Source organism: Danaus plexippus, chromosome Z (genome assembly GCF_018135715.1).
Source record: "Danaus plexippus chromosome Z, MEX_DaPlex, whole genome shotgun sequence".
Lineage (NCBI taxonomy): Eukaryota > Metazoa > Arthropoda > Insecta > Lepidoptera > Nymphalidae > Danaus > Danaus plexippus.
In genome coordinates this window covers 3,975,070-3,992,150 of record NC_083559.1, presented here as the reverse complement: position 1 = coordinate 3,992,150, position 17,081 = coordinate 3,975,070, and the positions used below count along the sequence as shown (strand labels likewise).

Sequence of the window (17,081 nt, the reverse complement as noted above, 5' to 3'; positions counted from 1 at the left end):
TAAATTTTTTATAACGACTGTATTTTTATACGGTTGCATAACAACTATTTACAATTTCCAAAAAGTTATTTCTTTTATTGAGCAAAATCTTGTTGCTTTCACTTTTTATAGCAGAATGTTAGTTTTCATACGAATGTTAGTCTATTCTGACATTTCAATTTATCCGTCCATATTTTTGTGTTTTTTTTCTTTATTGAAAAGTTGAAACGGTAGCGGTGTTTTATTATATATATGTTACTGTAAAAGCTCGAACTATCTTTACATATATATATATATATATATATATATATATATATATATATATATATATATTATTGTGTGTATAACACCTTATTAAATAAATAAATTTATAATATTTATCTACATAAAAAACAATGCTGTTTAAATAATGTTTATCGCATTCAAATAAAATATTTACTTCTACACTGTAATTTATCATTGAGAAGATAGAAAGTGTGATATGTAATTACAATACGCTTATGTTTTGTATCAAATTTTCTTTATTGTTAATAAATATATTGGAATTAGCTCATTTACATCTCAAAAATATGTAATTATTACTTGTTTTTTTCTTAATTCAAAATCTTAAACACGCTCCGTTCTCAAAGGAAAATTATGAAATAAAACATCACTGCATATTATCATGGAATTTATTTATTTTTGATTACAATTTTTATAAAACAGAATGAACTATCTTACGTCAAGGATTAAGAAAGTGCTTTAGGCAGTAACTTTAATTATACAGTAACAGATCGAAAATTTAACTTTAGTAAATAAATATTGAACTACTAACTTCATACAATAAAATAAAGTTCACCTCACAATGTACAATGGAATCTTCTAACATAACATAAAGAACAGTCACAAGTTTATTGCCAAAATACATCAAACAAATCCTGGGACTCATTTAATTTACAATTAACAATGCGAGCATCACATCTCACCCGTGTAGATAAACGTCATGAAAATAGAATTTATATTAACATTAACTGTAAGGCTCCGTATTGTATTAACTCCCTCATTAATACGATCTACATAGTAAAAACAATGTATACCATATATTACGATTTCTTTATACACGCTTTTGCATAAAAAAAAATCATCTATTTTCTACATAGAGTTTGTTTACCTGGAACAGAGTCATGACGCTCTTCACAAACTGTCGTTTACAAATGCATCAAGCACTTACATGAATATCGATTTATAATTCAGCTTGTGATATCTACTCACACAATAAACGAATATTTTTTTTACAATGTTGTACTTTTACAGAGATACATTATCTAATTTACATACAATAAAAATACCTTAAAAATGATAAATATTCAAACTCATCAACTACACAAAAGATACACAAGTATGCAGTTTGCTGATTATTATAAAATAATATATGTATGTATATGAATTAATTTAATATTGTGCGAAATCAAAATCGTCTCAAATCATTGTTATGAAAAAAGAAATGTCCTAGGTTTCTCATAAAACCATATCCGAATGAGTTCTACTGGATTTCCACTCAAAGCACTTGAATATGTGTTAGATTTATTTAAAAGTAACCGTTTGTATGAGGATTATCGAGTTCTCTAGGAAATCTTTTTAATGTATACAAGACGTGCATCTACTAAAATCTTTACAGGCGTGCATCACAACGCAATTATCATTTCTTTAAGTACAAAGTGAGTCATAAAAGTCCGTTTCCTTTAAGTGGAGTAAGTAAATCATCTTATAGATAAGCGGTATAGAAGTAAGTACACACTATGAAAGGCATAAATGTTTTAGAATGTCGATTATTATATTTCTACTATAAAAATATTGATAGTTATTTTATAACAATGTTAAATCTAATACATTGTAACATTCAATATTTCACTGTTTCTTCATATGAACAGAATTAAATATACCTTTCCTTTGCACAATAACAACACTTAACAAGCAAGCTTGCATAACATCTTCCGTTCGATTTGAGCTGGCCAGTTTATATACTAGGTTTCATTATTTATGAGGTCAGTATAATTTTCAATGCTAACGAACATATTTTTAGATATTTAAAGTGAAACTTTACAGTTGTTATTTTTTTATTGCATTATTTACGACGAAATCTAATATCAGTAAATTGTATCAACCTCCTTGTAAGTGAATATTGTAGAGAGTACATTTACTACGTTCAACAAAATTTCTACTGGGTTTGGATTATTATAAAACATTTTGTATGTAAGATTATATTGATGTTTATAATTTTGATCGATTTTGCAGAATTAATTGTTGTTCTATCTATCAAAATGTTACTCGCTTGTTTATCAGGGATGGGATGATAGACAGGTTATTGACAGATTTATCATCGCGGGATAGAAAATTAGAATTGCTAGACTGTCCTCGTAGAAGGTAGAATCGTCTAAAACTTAATGAAGCGACTAAATTTTTTCAAGGAACGTCGTGTTAATCTGATTTTATTTCATATGACACGAGAATATATAATTTACATCTTACGCCTCTATCTTAAACTGACCATACTTTCGTTGATTTTTTGTTAGAAACTAACATATAGAAACTGGATGGCGTATATATACTTTGATTCATCTGAACCGTCCAGAATACTTTACTGTAAGAGCTCAAACGAAACGCATTAAATCAAGCAATACCTATGTATTGTTAACATAAGCTGCTATTTAGAAACAGATCGCGAGGCATGATTTCATACAGGCCGTAGTTTGTAAAGTTCTGCATACTAGCATACAGCGTTCAGGAACTACGTGCCTTGATTTAATGCTCGAAAATAGATCGCTGAATATTCCAATTTCTCTGAACAATACAAAACTTTTTACACCTTTTTATTTGGCTTACATAGTCTCGGTGTCATGCTATGTATTATGTTAATTTTCACGTTGTTCAGATATATTTATAAAATCCTAGCATAAAATATATAAAATTGTTTATTTTATACGATTTTCTATATGTACTTATAATTATAAGGCGTTGGATACTATTTTATTTGTTATTTTTTTTTAGTAAATAGAATAAATTTAGAATTGATTATAACGAATCCTATATATAGAGAATCATGTTTTTCATGAATCCATATTATTGGAAAATTTATTAAGACACATCATAATAAAAACGATTTACGCGAGGACTCAAACTGTCCCTACACACTTACACTACAAATGATGCACACTTCTGTTTTTATATTTAAAACATTATTATACAAAGGTAAAATAATTACAAGACGATATATAACATTTTATTATACAAAAAAAAATATGATTTCGGAAGGGTTAATAAGTTTTAGACGTGATTTATAATTTTTATTACACATAGACTGTGACCCCGTTAACATTAAGATGATCCCTTACAATGTTATATAATCAATAAAACATAATGACATAAAACAATCGTATTCATGCAAAACAATTTTTAATTATTTCAATCGGAACAGAAGTTTTTCGAAAATACATAAAAATTATCAAGATTCAGTTATTCATGTGACCTAACAGAAATATAGGACAGAGTTCGCAGCAGCCGGGACCTAGTGTATCTTTATAAGAAAAATACATTTCAAATAGCTTAAATAATGCCCATACATATTAAGTTAATTGACATAGAATAATCAAAGTGTTCATAATATAAATATATTAAAGCAAAACTAAAATTGACTTCATTAAAAAAAAAAAAAATATCCCTTTTATAATTTTTTCAAAGTATAGGATGGAAGTAAATTTTTAATCTGCTAAAATTCTTATTACATGTAGTTTAATAAGTTGAAAGCATATTCATAGTAAGCTTGGTTTTTTCTAACTTGTATTAACTAACGTACCCACTACTGAATTATCCATTACAGTATAATAATTTTAAACGTTGTAATATTTTATCATATACCACAGCGGAATCAACACACATGCGATAATCGTAAACATGATAACTAGTTTATAGCGGTTATAATGTTGCTAGTAAACAATATTCTTAAATGGATTAATACAGACTTCAAACTTCGTTTGCAAGCCTGAATAACGCTACTTTAATTCTAAAAGAACTCGTAATCCTCTACAACGAAATACATCAAGTTACACCGATAAAACGTTACAGTTAATACCACATTACACATACAATTGTATGATTGACAAAAGATGGCGAAAAATATCGATCTGCAATAGTATTTATAAATTATTACGTCCTTACATACAATTCAGAGTATTTAAAGCGAATTTTCGCACTAAAATTGACAACCATCGAAAAATAATAAAACTTTAAAGATATCCGATAAAATTGGCACATAGTTTTTAATGGAAAATAAAATATAATAAACAATAATTATACTTCTGCAGATTTACAAAGGATCAACGCTTAAACTACAGCGAAAATGTGACTTCACGTTAACAATACACTTGGAAAAGTTTTATTGCTTCAAAACTACACACTTCACAATCGTAAACATACAAAAGCGGCAGAAACTATCTACTTTTTCACAATAGTTAGGCTACTTTGGCAAGAATCCTATTTGTACTCATGTGCATAACAGTTTTTTTTTTAATTTCAGCGAAAACGATCACCTATTAAACGACTGTATAGCGTCATCAATTCCGATGTCATCTGTGACGTGTATCATCTTTACTGATAATAATAAAGCTTAAACAATCGACATCTATCCACATGCGTATTGACTGAACATGAACTTCACTTGTACTAATTATTTTTAACATTATAACGTCACACCACGTCAAACACTCCCGCGCTTTAAACACTTAATGATATGTTATTTATGTAATATTAACACGTGACGAACACATCATATCATTTTCCATGTCACTCAAAACGATACATCAGAGGATATTCTATGTTATAGTATAATATTTAGCACACGCGTGTCTCAATTAGTCATTTAATCAACAAGCAAGCCCTGTACTAAAAGGCACCGTCCCGCCAATTTCCTGAATGACATCTAGCTCTACATAGTAGTTATACAGAATGTATTGAACAAACGTAACTCCCCGCCAGCCATTAATGTTAAATACAAACCAAATACACCAAAAAAAATTTTTGTATAACAAATGAGTTGATTAAACGAAACGTAATTTTAATGTTAAAATAATATTATGTTAATAATACATAATATTGTAGAAAATATTAAATATGCTTCAGTTATTACAGCGTATTAGTTCTATATCATATATGTAGACATCCTGTTCGCTTCAAAGGCAGATTGTCAGTCAGGAGACTAACCGAACGAATATTGACATAACTGAAGTCTATTCAATGAATCGTATGACCAGTATGTATGTAATATTACAAGTCATTCATATCTCGTAATTAAATGAAGTTCCGGTGTTGCTATGAACCTACAAGAATATAATTTTATGGGTCATTCTAGAAACATTTAAATCAATAAATGATAATCGTCGATGCAAGATTTATGAAAAAAAAAAACTGGCTTCGTCCGACTGAAATTTGTTGGTTGGGTGAGTTCACTTTACACGAACTGATGACCAAACTGTTCCTCTCTGAGCTATTTGATCGTAAATTCATTTTTAGAACCTGCTTTCGGTACGGGCTAACTTTTTTCATTCGATTCTATTCGGACATTCACAGCTATAGGTAAACATTATTCGGTCATTTTGATAAACTAATTACAATTAATTACATCCGAATCAGCTGTTGTTAAATACCAACAGACCACCGAATGACACATTATTGATAAAAAAAAAACTGAATTTGGTACCACTTTGCTGTTATTCGACTGTAACATTGTCACAAGTTATATTTACTTGCTCAATATATAAAAAAAAATAAATATTTTTTTCCAACCACGTCGCTTCAATCGTTAATTCTAATAGTAATGTAAAAAAAATACTATAATTTTAATGATGCGTTTTTTGTTATCAGCCGATCTCTATTTGAAACATATAATTTAATCAATATTAATTTTTCTACAAAACATTAATTATATATATAGAATTTTTCATTAAAATTAGCGCAAAATTAATTGGTATCGGACTGAAAACGCATATTCCTAAATAATTTTAGATTCCCATTAATAAATAATTATTTTCATTAAATAATATTCAATTCAGTAATATACAATTATCTTTGGCTTATTTGAAATAATAAGTTACTATAAGCATTAATAATATACAAAACGTAATGAGGCTAAGAATAGACGAAAAAAAATAATATTATTATTAAAATCTAAAAACACATTTACAAATTATATACAGAATTTTACTTAAAAGGCGTTATATTAGGAATATTATACAAATGTACTAAAAGAAAAACTTCCTTTACACGCGGTATAGTAGAATGTCTTGTATTCGTCAATCAAATCATATATATTTACATATATATATATATATATATATATATATATATATATATATATATATATATATATATATATATATGTAAACGACACAACCAGGAAAGTGTTCTGTCATACAACAACAGAATACTTCATTATACCCATATTAAAAAATCAACAGCTATCCTAGTATGAACGCATGAAAACTCAAATGAATAGAAACGTAATGACGACAAAAATAAACACATGATTGTTACATTTACGAATGAGTCCGACATTCTATTAAAGATATATATACATTATAAAGATGCATTGAGCGATTGAAAAACTAAAAAAGAGCGTTTTTAAATATTCATACATGTATAAGTTACGTCTAATTGAATAATAGCAATAAAACACTTTACACTTTAAGGTGCGTCGAGTCAAGACTCACATTGATTACATTATAATACTGCTTAGTTCCACAGCCTGGTATGTTATAAGTAAAAAGACTCGTGCACAGACAAACTCAAAGTAAGCAATCATCCAATCGCCGAATGAGCTATCTGTATTTCATATATGGAGGTAGAGAATGTAAAATATGTTAAAATGTTGTGCGCGAGTTTAAAATTGTGATATTTTATAATGCCACGTAGCTTATTTAAGTGCTTCAATTGATGCTAGAAATTATTTAACAGGGACACGATATTACATTACGCGACTCGTCTGTAGTTCTGTAAACTATAATTATGCGAACTAACTGTTTCATCAAATTACATTACCACCTACGTTACTTATAGGCTCTAAATTGTCATTAAAGAAAATTAATATACTGGACGAATTTAGTGAAAGCAGAAAGAATCTTAATAAACTCCTATATCACTTACCATTTGTCCGAGTCACATAGAAACAACTCACAGTGGTGACTTGATAGAACGTATGAATATTTTTAAGCTAATAGAAAAATACACATACGACATCAGAATCAATAAATAGTGATAAACTCATGGAGACCCGTGTCTAATTATAAAATGTCAGGCTTCCAGCGAGGGTCCTTATATCTCCGCCAAAAGCTCTGAATAGTAGTGGGTGGCGCTCAGGTAGTCTAGGAGACGCCTCGGCAGCGGCAGGCTGCTGATCAGATCGCGACGCACGTGCTTTAGTATGACGAACCTGTAACATGACGACCATGTAAATATATGTTATAAAATTCAACCGGGAACGACCGTAATAAGAAAGTATATACCGTATAATGTATATACAAGGTTATAATTGTCTATCTATTTACCTCTAGTATTAGAATTTGGTTCATAATCTTTGAAATGCATACTAGCATCATTGTGCTATAAAAACATTCATAGTTTAAGCTCCTTTAGGTCTGCCACCTTCCACGAATGTCGCTAGAAAATAATCTAATCCTGCGAAAATAATTCAATGGCAAGTTTGAAATTTATACTTAGTTTCCTTTGTTCCAATTCTATGCATTGTGCTCCGTGATATTTATTTCAAAAAACTTATTTTCTTTTTAAATGAAAAACTCCAAAATTAAAAATGTTTAAATTTCGAATCTTACATTTTCTACATATTTATACACTAAAAGTATTAAGTCTTAACTGATATGACTGTGGCGACAATTCTACAACATTTTAAAATTTCATTGTTAACAACCAGTTCAGTGAAAGTTGAAAACATAAAGAGAATAAATTTTTGTACTGTAGTAAATTTAATTTCCCTGGTAATTTAATTCCAAACCATTGAAATGTGACTGGGTAATATAGATAATAAATAAAACACGTCTGTTGGCGTATCCTTTGCTTTTATTAAGCTTCAATTAAATATTTGATATGTGCATGAATTTTTTATGTGGTTTTCTTTTATAATATGAAATGGCAATATAAAATGACAGGTGGTCGATCGTATATCCGACGTACAATACGACGACGTAGTCTAAGAACATCTTGAACAAGAGGAAAAGATTAAAAGAAAAACTTTTGAGAATTTATCTTCACAAGAACAGTGGATAAACCCAGTCACATAAGAGCTTTTCCGAATCTATTAACTTCTATTGTAGTTCTTTAATATGTTAACAAAACTGAATTAAATCCTATCCTTTTAAAATTGTTTTAAAAATAGGATAGCCCTTTTTCACTCGATAGTATTGTAAATAAGTACTGCGTGAAAATATTTTTTTTTTGAGCTATTCCGCTTATTCTAGTTTTTATATTGTATGATGATGTTTACACGTATTTTTTATTACTTCAAAGGTAAAACTTGGTACTTGTAATGGTCAAATATTAATACCTATAACACAAATATTGTTTGGAAGATAAATTTGCCTCTTTGAACATTATTAAACATTATTCAAATATAGTATTGGCTCGTGTGCGGTGTATGAATAATATACAAAATTAATAAATATAATTATGTTTGCATTTAAGATTTATAATATTATGCATGGTATTTTTATGTAGATCCCACTTTTGTTTTTATGTAATACTTGGTTGACGTTGATAAAAAAGGAAGTTGGTAAGGAATACAGTCCTTTGAAACAGTTTTATGTAAGCTTCAAATGACGTAACAATTATATAAAGCGAGATGTTTTGCGAAATTCTTGCTTTTCTTCTCACCTAGACATATGGACACTCATTGCGAGGTTATCGAAGAGATCGCTCGCCATCGGAGCTTATATTTTAACTGACCCGATGAAAATCTATTTATATTATACTTGACTTATCTTGCAGATTCTATGATACTGTTAAGACAAAATTTTAACCTTCTGTGTTCAAAACACCTTTCACACTACGATACTTATATAAAAATCTCTATGAGAAAGAATTCGACTAAACGACAAACGGACCTAACGACATAGAGAAAATTTTAAATTCATGCAAAATATCTCGTTCAAAACTGTAGACAACAAACAAAAATTGCGACTGAAATTTCAATTGTAATTCCTAGACTGTTTGAAAACAGACATATTAACATCCGGTAGGACGTCTCAGAGGAATATGTAAGCTGAAAACCAATTTAATCCACTATTAAAACTCATATCATTATTAACATAAAAATTACTGTAGTAATATTTGTACATTTTTTATACAACAAGTATTTTTTATACATCACTCTCAACGAGATCCAATATTTAAAATCCTTGTTGTTTTCCTAATATAATATTAATGTATAGCTAGTTAATTATAGGTATTGAGTGTACATTGTATCAACACTGTTTATAAGTCCGCTACCATCCTTTGTATCTCTTACATATATTTTTTTTTGTCTGGTACAATATTGTAACAGTTGAATGCACACCCCAGCCTCCCTCCTATTTATCGGTCGGATGTACCGTCGGTGTAATCGAACACCGTTTCCGATATCACGCGAGACTTGTTATAAATTATGAATCATTATTAGCAGTGCATTTTCCGCAATCATATTAAATTGCCGTTTATTTAACATATATAATCTTCACATCTAATAAACCAAAATCTCTATTAACTTCAGCGTTAATTGCATTGAATGATTTCATATTTATATCGAAGAATTTTGTCAGTTTTTGGTTTGTTTTGATACTTGTTTTAAAACAAAATGAACCATGGAAACGATTTATTTGATTGTTCCGTACGTATGAAAATATTTTATACGTAAACGAATGTATTTTTTATTTACGTCACTGTAGACTTAATTCTCAATTCAAATAATCTCTATAACCACAATAATAAACTTCTTAAATATATCTCATTTTTAAGAAGCCATGCAAACACTGACATTTAAAACATCTGTATCTGATATAACAAACAAACAGTGAATCAGAATTTAGTTACGCCAATCATTATTATTAGAAAGCTATTTACATATGTCGAGCATTTCAAACATATTGGATTCAAACATCCAAAATATATACATGGTTATTTTCAATTTTAACTTTTCCATCATTTGTTTAAGGGAATAGATATTTTTATGCAAACGTAGAGTAAATAGCTCCGCTGTAGCGCATCTACGCGAGAAGCACATGCAATGAAAAAAAATATGTGACGCAACGTAACACTGTATTATAATATGTATAGTAATGTCTGTAATCACTCCATTTATATATAAATATGTATATATATGTAAAAGTCTTTAGTAGTTTAGTTCTATTAAACTACTAAAGTAAATTAAGAAATTGTCAACATTTTAAACCCAAAATATACAACTATGAATGTCGACTTTTCTTTAAATCTTTCTTAAAATAAGACTTATTTTAATCCATCAATTTTAGAGTAATCCATTCTAAAGGTTAAATTTACATGATAGTTTCGTTAAATAGCAATATATCATAAACACAATCAAAGAACGATCAACAAAGTTCCCAGAAAACGTGACGTGAACAAACCTCAAATAAGTTTTGAATTCAATTGACAATGGCTTTGATTGTCAGATGGGCTTCAAACGGATCCACACATTAATATTTAAAAGGTACAAATCATTTATATTAATTCAACAATTAAATTGTAATGCGTTTATGTTTTTTAATACCTTTTAAGCATATTACACGACAAAATCGCCAAACCGCAGTGTAGTGTAGTTGGTTAAGCTCGTTACTCCACTCATTTATGTAAGAGGCGTCATAGTTGCCCAGCAAAGCGGCTAAAGCAAACGAGCTACCAATAAAACAAATGAATATTGGAATAAGCGACACAAATATAATTTATAATTTACTTGCGTAAACATGTAACATGTGGTTGTTAATTGAACCCACGTAATTATCACACGACTGGAGAAACGTTGTTTGTACAGTTATTGGTTATTAATACGACTACGAATACTTATATCAATTTGGTAACATAAAATCAACAAAGATTGTAAATATTTCCTTAGGCGAATATGCTTATAATAAAAACTTCAACTATCAGCCAATTCCACTCGTGCATATATAATAAATCAGTAGTCCAAAGCTATGATTGTTTTACATTTGTTTTATCGTTCCGTTTGTTCGATGAATAATAGCATACATCTCTTTATATTTCAACAAATATTTTTTATTGAGAATAACCTCGTACAGAATATAAAAATAACATAAATACAAATTGTAGTATTGTGTTTCCCATCCTTCATTCTATCTGTTTCAGGTTAAAATTGAAGTAATTCCTTGATGAACGTTGCTGGTTCTTGGGAAAGAGAACGTAGGTTTGAAGGATTTGTTATTATATAAGAAACTGTGTTAAGAATAAATTTGTAAAGACCGATGAAGATGCTTAATAACTGAAAATTTTAACAAAATACCATTAGTGTTATATAACATATAAAAGATCGGGAGAAAAAGATTTACTCTTAAAAAAAAAGCATTAAAAATACATTTATAAACTATAAATATAAATTTTTGTTTCACATTTTTTCGGTTCGTAAAACGTTTTTATATTTTGCATTGTTTAATAATAATTGAAACTCTGCTTATTGTGGTACGTGTATGTCATTTCGGTATACGCTGAAATGAAATGTTAACAATTTTTTATTTTTATTTTATTAGCATATTCTAAAACACTTTCAAATGGTGCTTTCAAAATAACGATTATATTATTGTTAGCTCGATGCTTGAAGATGCTTTAAATCTGCTTTGTTTGAACAATTCAATAAGGTATTTCAGTATGTGTTAAGCCAGGGTGTGTAATGTGTGGGATGCAACGTGCCGTTCGACTAATCCGGTAAAGTAACGACAAGAAATATACGAAGGTTTCTAAATTATACTTATTGAGTTATATATAAATAAAAGCATTTATTTGTTATTAAACTATGTTTCAAAGTATAAACAAAAAAATTAAACATTTTTATTCTTTATATTCAGAGACTAATTGGCCCACATTGTCGAATAGATCACGTCCGCATGAAATAGCAACAAGAAAACCGACCACATTTCTCCTCTGATATTTCTAATTGCTTTTGTTGTGTATGTATTTTGGGCATGAATATTGCTCACGCTCTTGCTGTGATGTCAAAAAAGAATTTTTAAACTTCACAAATACTTTAATCTAAGTGTATTTAAAAAAAATATACATTATATATATATATATATATATATATATATATATATATATATATATATATATAATTACACATATTACCTTAACCTTGCTAGTTTCAATGGAATCCGAACACATTAATTTAAACCGGATTATATCGCTTCCATTTAAAACAATGTAAATTTAAACCAAATGTTTCGTCTGAGAATAATTCATTACAAACTTTAAACTTAATCTGATGAAAAGCTTTTCAAACTGCACTCAGAGCAATGATAAACAGTACATTAAAGCAAATCCGTAGAAAACTCGTTACTGTGTGATTAAACAGCTCAGATTAGTCCAACCGGGTGGACTCGTTAGGAAAATGCGGAAATTATCATAAATTATCATTAGCACACTATATAGAGCTCAGATAGTTACTCTAACATTGCCACAGACAAAAATGTATTTTATAATTTTATTTAAAAATTAATTGCAGTATAAATGAAAAGTTCGTGAAATTAAAAAAAAAAAAAAAAAAAAAAGATCGCAATACGATTAACTTCTAAATGACTACAGTTAGAAAGCTCTGCTAAAAAAGTCAAATAAAATTACTCCTGCCAAAAAATTCGTTTAATCCTCTCGCTTGCTTTCGAATAAAAACTTCCTTCGTGAATTGTTATACATGATAGGTCAGAATCCAGGACGTTTTAAAACACGAAATATACGTTTGCACTCTCCTTTTCGTTCGTTTTCCATGCCGAGGCACAAAATCTAGACGCAACCAGACTTTTGTTTCCCATATGAGTTTTATGAGTTCTACGAATAGCGTTTCGGCAATAATTATATTCACATAAATCGCATTAGTTGAATGTTACAAAACATACAAATTTTATAAATATGATTATAATGATATTGTAAAGCGAGCGAATATTAATTTGTAAACCAAAATTTAATATCACGCTATATTTGAACAGTTTCATAAAAAATTAAAACTAAAAACGTGTAATTGAGATCCGTGGTTTTAATGACTAGCTGGGCGAGCTTGCTAACATTTCCTTCGGTTTTTCCTAATTTAAGAATGTAATTGAAAACAGTACAGTCAACAATTAATAATTTTTAATAACATATTAAATTACTATATTTAATATGTTATTATATTTCTTACACAGCGAAAATACAAGTAAGCAATAACACGCACTTAAAATATCATTTTATATAAATAAAAAAAGAATTGGTAAAAATATAAAACTCATTATGAACAAACATCGCACAATTCATTACATTTAAAATCTTTTAAATTTTTTTAATTTCATTTAAATCATTATATATATATATATATATATATATATATATATATAATTTCCAGACAACAATTACTTTACTAATGTATTTTTTATTTTAACTAAGACCTCGTAGATTAAAAACCCTTTAACCGAGAGTCTTGTAGAGATGAAAATATGAAAATCGAACCGTTATTAAGAGCACTTCTTGCTGATTAAAAGCCCGTCTAAACTATCGACGGATAATAATTAATATGTATTCAGAGGCGTAGCGTTAGAATAATGCATTTTGATGTACTAAAGTTTAGGAAACATAATCTCACTAGTTGCTTACCACAGCTGCACAGGTGCGCCCGGATGTTGTGGCTAAACGAAACAAATTATTTATGTAATATGTTGAGTCTCATTCTTATAAGACAGTTAATAAATTTATATATAACTTACATACAACGATTGATTTACACATACAATAACACAAACAGACTATAGTCTTCAATTGCTTTGTTATTATTAATTAAAGTAGGATGTCATTAAATCTTTTGATCGCTGAATTTTTTGTCGTTCACTTTCAAATATAATTTCCTATATGACTATAGTGAGTTTATGGTTTATGTATAGACAGTGTATTGATGTTGGCTGCAGATACCATCTAATTACGATAATCGCATCTAATGTTCGAAGTCTATTGTAAGCCATTGTAGGGGAGTGAGCAGAAAAGGAAAAGCCTTGAAGCAAAGTTATAGAATATAAAAGGCACAACAATTCAATGAATGAACGTTTAAAGCCTCTTTTTAAATATATTAGCCTCTTATTAATATATAGGAGGACTTAGTTTTTACTTTTATGAGATAACGATAACCTCTCGAAGAGATCTAGTATGTTATTAAATATAGTGCGGAATTGGAACACAGAACAAATCAATTTTAAGGCCATTGTTCACGATGAAAACAAAATAAATAAAAAAGTCAAACCAACGGCCTTACGGTGGGCCAACTCTATTAACAACCGTGTTCATTGTCAACTTCATCCGAAAAAATATTCAAAAAGCATGAATATTTTTACAGGTGTGACTTTAAATACATATATATTTCAAGGATTATTACAATTACCCCTTCATTTTACTTTGTTTCGAGTCTGTACTCGGTTGTTTTATAAATACAATAATTTTATAAGAAATTGGGTTTTAAATCTTTAACCAAAAGAACATCACAGCCACTGAATGACATATAATATAATATAACGTTTTACACACTCACGAAAGCCGAATTTATTTGTTAGAACTTTTCATTCTGGCCTGGGGCTTCGATGTTAAGCCAAATAACAGTTCCAATTCTGGTCTTTTGTTCCAGTGCCTGATATGGCAGACGGAGTTTGCCTTTGACTGGAAATGTACGTGTAACTGATTGTCATTTATTTCTATACCCCTATATTTAACTGGCGTATACTGCACACTTTTACTTGCCTCACATTGAACGAACTGGACATACTATAAGAATATCATTGGCAGAAGACGCCAAGACGGCATACTCTACATGATATTAATAAACACCAGTTACGCATGAAGAGAACAAAATATAGCATAATAAATTAATTAATAATAACACAATGAACAAGTAACAATTTTGTACCAGTGCATTTCACCTCTCTATCAAATACTGCCCGTGGCGAATACGTCAAAATATTGAATATTGAATCATGTTGTATTTCAACATGATTGAATACAATTTATTCCACATGACTTCCTCAATATAACTAATTGAACTTTACTAAAAATGCACAACATTGTTGTAATAGAATTAAACCTAAATAATAAAACATATATCAATACATAATATAAAACAAAGTCCCTCGCCGCGCCTGTCTGTCTGTCTGTTCGCGTTAAACGGAAAAACTACTGCACCGATTATTATGAAACAATCATTACCACTCTTTAGCGTGATTCTCGAGGAAGGCTTTTGTATATAATTTGTTAAGTTTTGTATTTACTTGTGTGTACATTAACGATATTTGTTGAAGATATCGGGAATACATGAGCCGTCTGAGAGCTTTTAACGAAAACGCTGCCGTAAGTCTTTGAGATATAACAAAATAATATATGGTGGAATTGTGTATCTTATTTAGGTGTACAGAAAAGTCCGCGATGGCATATGTCTATACCTTAAGGATAACATACTATATCCATTTTACAACTTTTAAAAATTAGCATTCTTAAAGCGTTTATTGGAAAGCTGTTTACATAAATACGGTATTAAGTCTTATCAAAATAAAATACTTCGTTTTCAAGCCTACATCAGTATATGAAATTACTTTTTAAATCATCTAAATCGGGCGTACCATTTGAAAGATATAATAATATAAGTTTAATAATTCTCAAAATTAAATAGGTACCCAGTATACATATATATAATGAAAATACGATATGATTATTAAATTCCAGTCACATGAACATACTTTTTTAAATTTTAAAGAGTTCCTGAGAACTCAACTCAATAAACGAACGAAAGTACATAATTATAATATGATATTTATTTTAGTTCGAAAAAATATTCCAACGATATGATATAAAATATGTTTTTGGGTTTAATATTTTACAAGTGTTGAATTCATAGTTTAATGAGCAAACGTTCGTCTGTTTCGCAATTATATTTTTTCACATATATTCTCATATACTTCCTTCAATTGGTCTTTGGATATCATAAATTCCATTTTCTTGTTAATGCCAGACTACTCGTGCCAGAAGCATAATTTAATTTCGACAATGTTAACAAAGGAATCAGAGATACGAAAAAGTTATAAAATGCCAAGAACGTACAGTTTCTTATATTAAAGATACATGTATACAAACTGTTATATATCTCGCTATGCATAAGTCTTCTATAACAACAGCTTTTCTCAAATAACTGGGACTCATACCGGGATAGAAGATTTAAATTTAAGTTGAGCACGTTAAGGGAAATTCTTACAGACATGAAAAATTCTTAGGGTTAATTCGAGCTACATTGGGAAGTTGGAAATGTTCTAGTTACCGGCATATTTACAAAGCTAACCTTTGGCTTGGGTTTAGTTCTGCTTGTCAAGTTCCAAAAAAACCTTAGCGAACCGTCTAACTTAAGCATTCCCAAAGAAAAGAAACTATTCTTCTTTCACATTGAAAATGAGGTGACATTTTCCATAATCAGGAAGTAAAATTGAAAAGAAGTTAGCTTGTTTAAGAAAATTGCCATCAAACAGGAGCTGTTAAAAATGTAATATTATGAACTTCATATTGAAGTCAGTAACAGCTTTTTATCTTTATTGCTTACTGTGAACTCGACTATAAAATTACAATAAAATGATTTCTAAGCTCGCGAAATTAAATATCACAGCCACATAGAAGCAGGATATGGTATTTTTATCATTCATATTTAATATAACACGTAAACAAAATTCAGAACAAACAAAAAGTTGATAACAACCTGATACAATGTTACTTTATTTGGTAAAGTTAAAATTGTTGACATATCACATTGTTCCTGTTTAGATTGCAATAAAACAGAGGATAGAGGAATCATACTTTAA

At 29.0% G+C, this 17,081-nt stretch overlaps 1 protein-coding gene across 2 annotated transcripts in view; it reads right to left on the bottom strand.

Moving 5' to 3' along the window:
- Positions 1 to 636: 636 nt before the first annotated feature.
- The window catches only part of LOC116778102 (uncharacterized), a 42,679-nt gene continuing 26,234 nt past the window's right edge, over positions 637 to 17,081 (bottom strand). For both annotated transcript variants that reach the window (XM_061526044.1, XM_032671977.2), the window contains exon 7: positions 637 to 7,438. In XM_061526044.1, the coding sequence (XP_061382028.1) occupies positions 7,321 to 7,438 (118 nt within the window). In that variant the 3' untranslated portion in view covers positions 637 to 7,320. The remainder of the gene's footprint in view (positions 7,439 to 17,081) is intronic.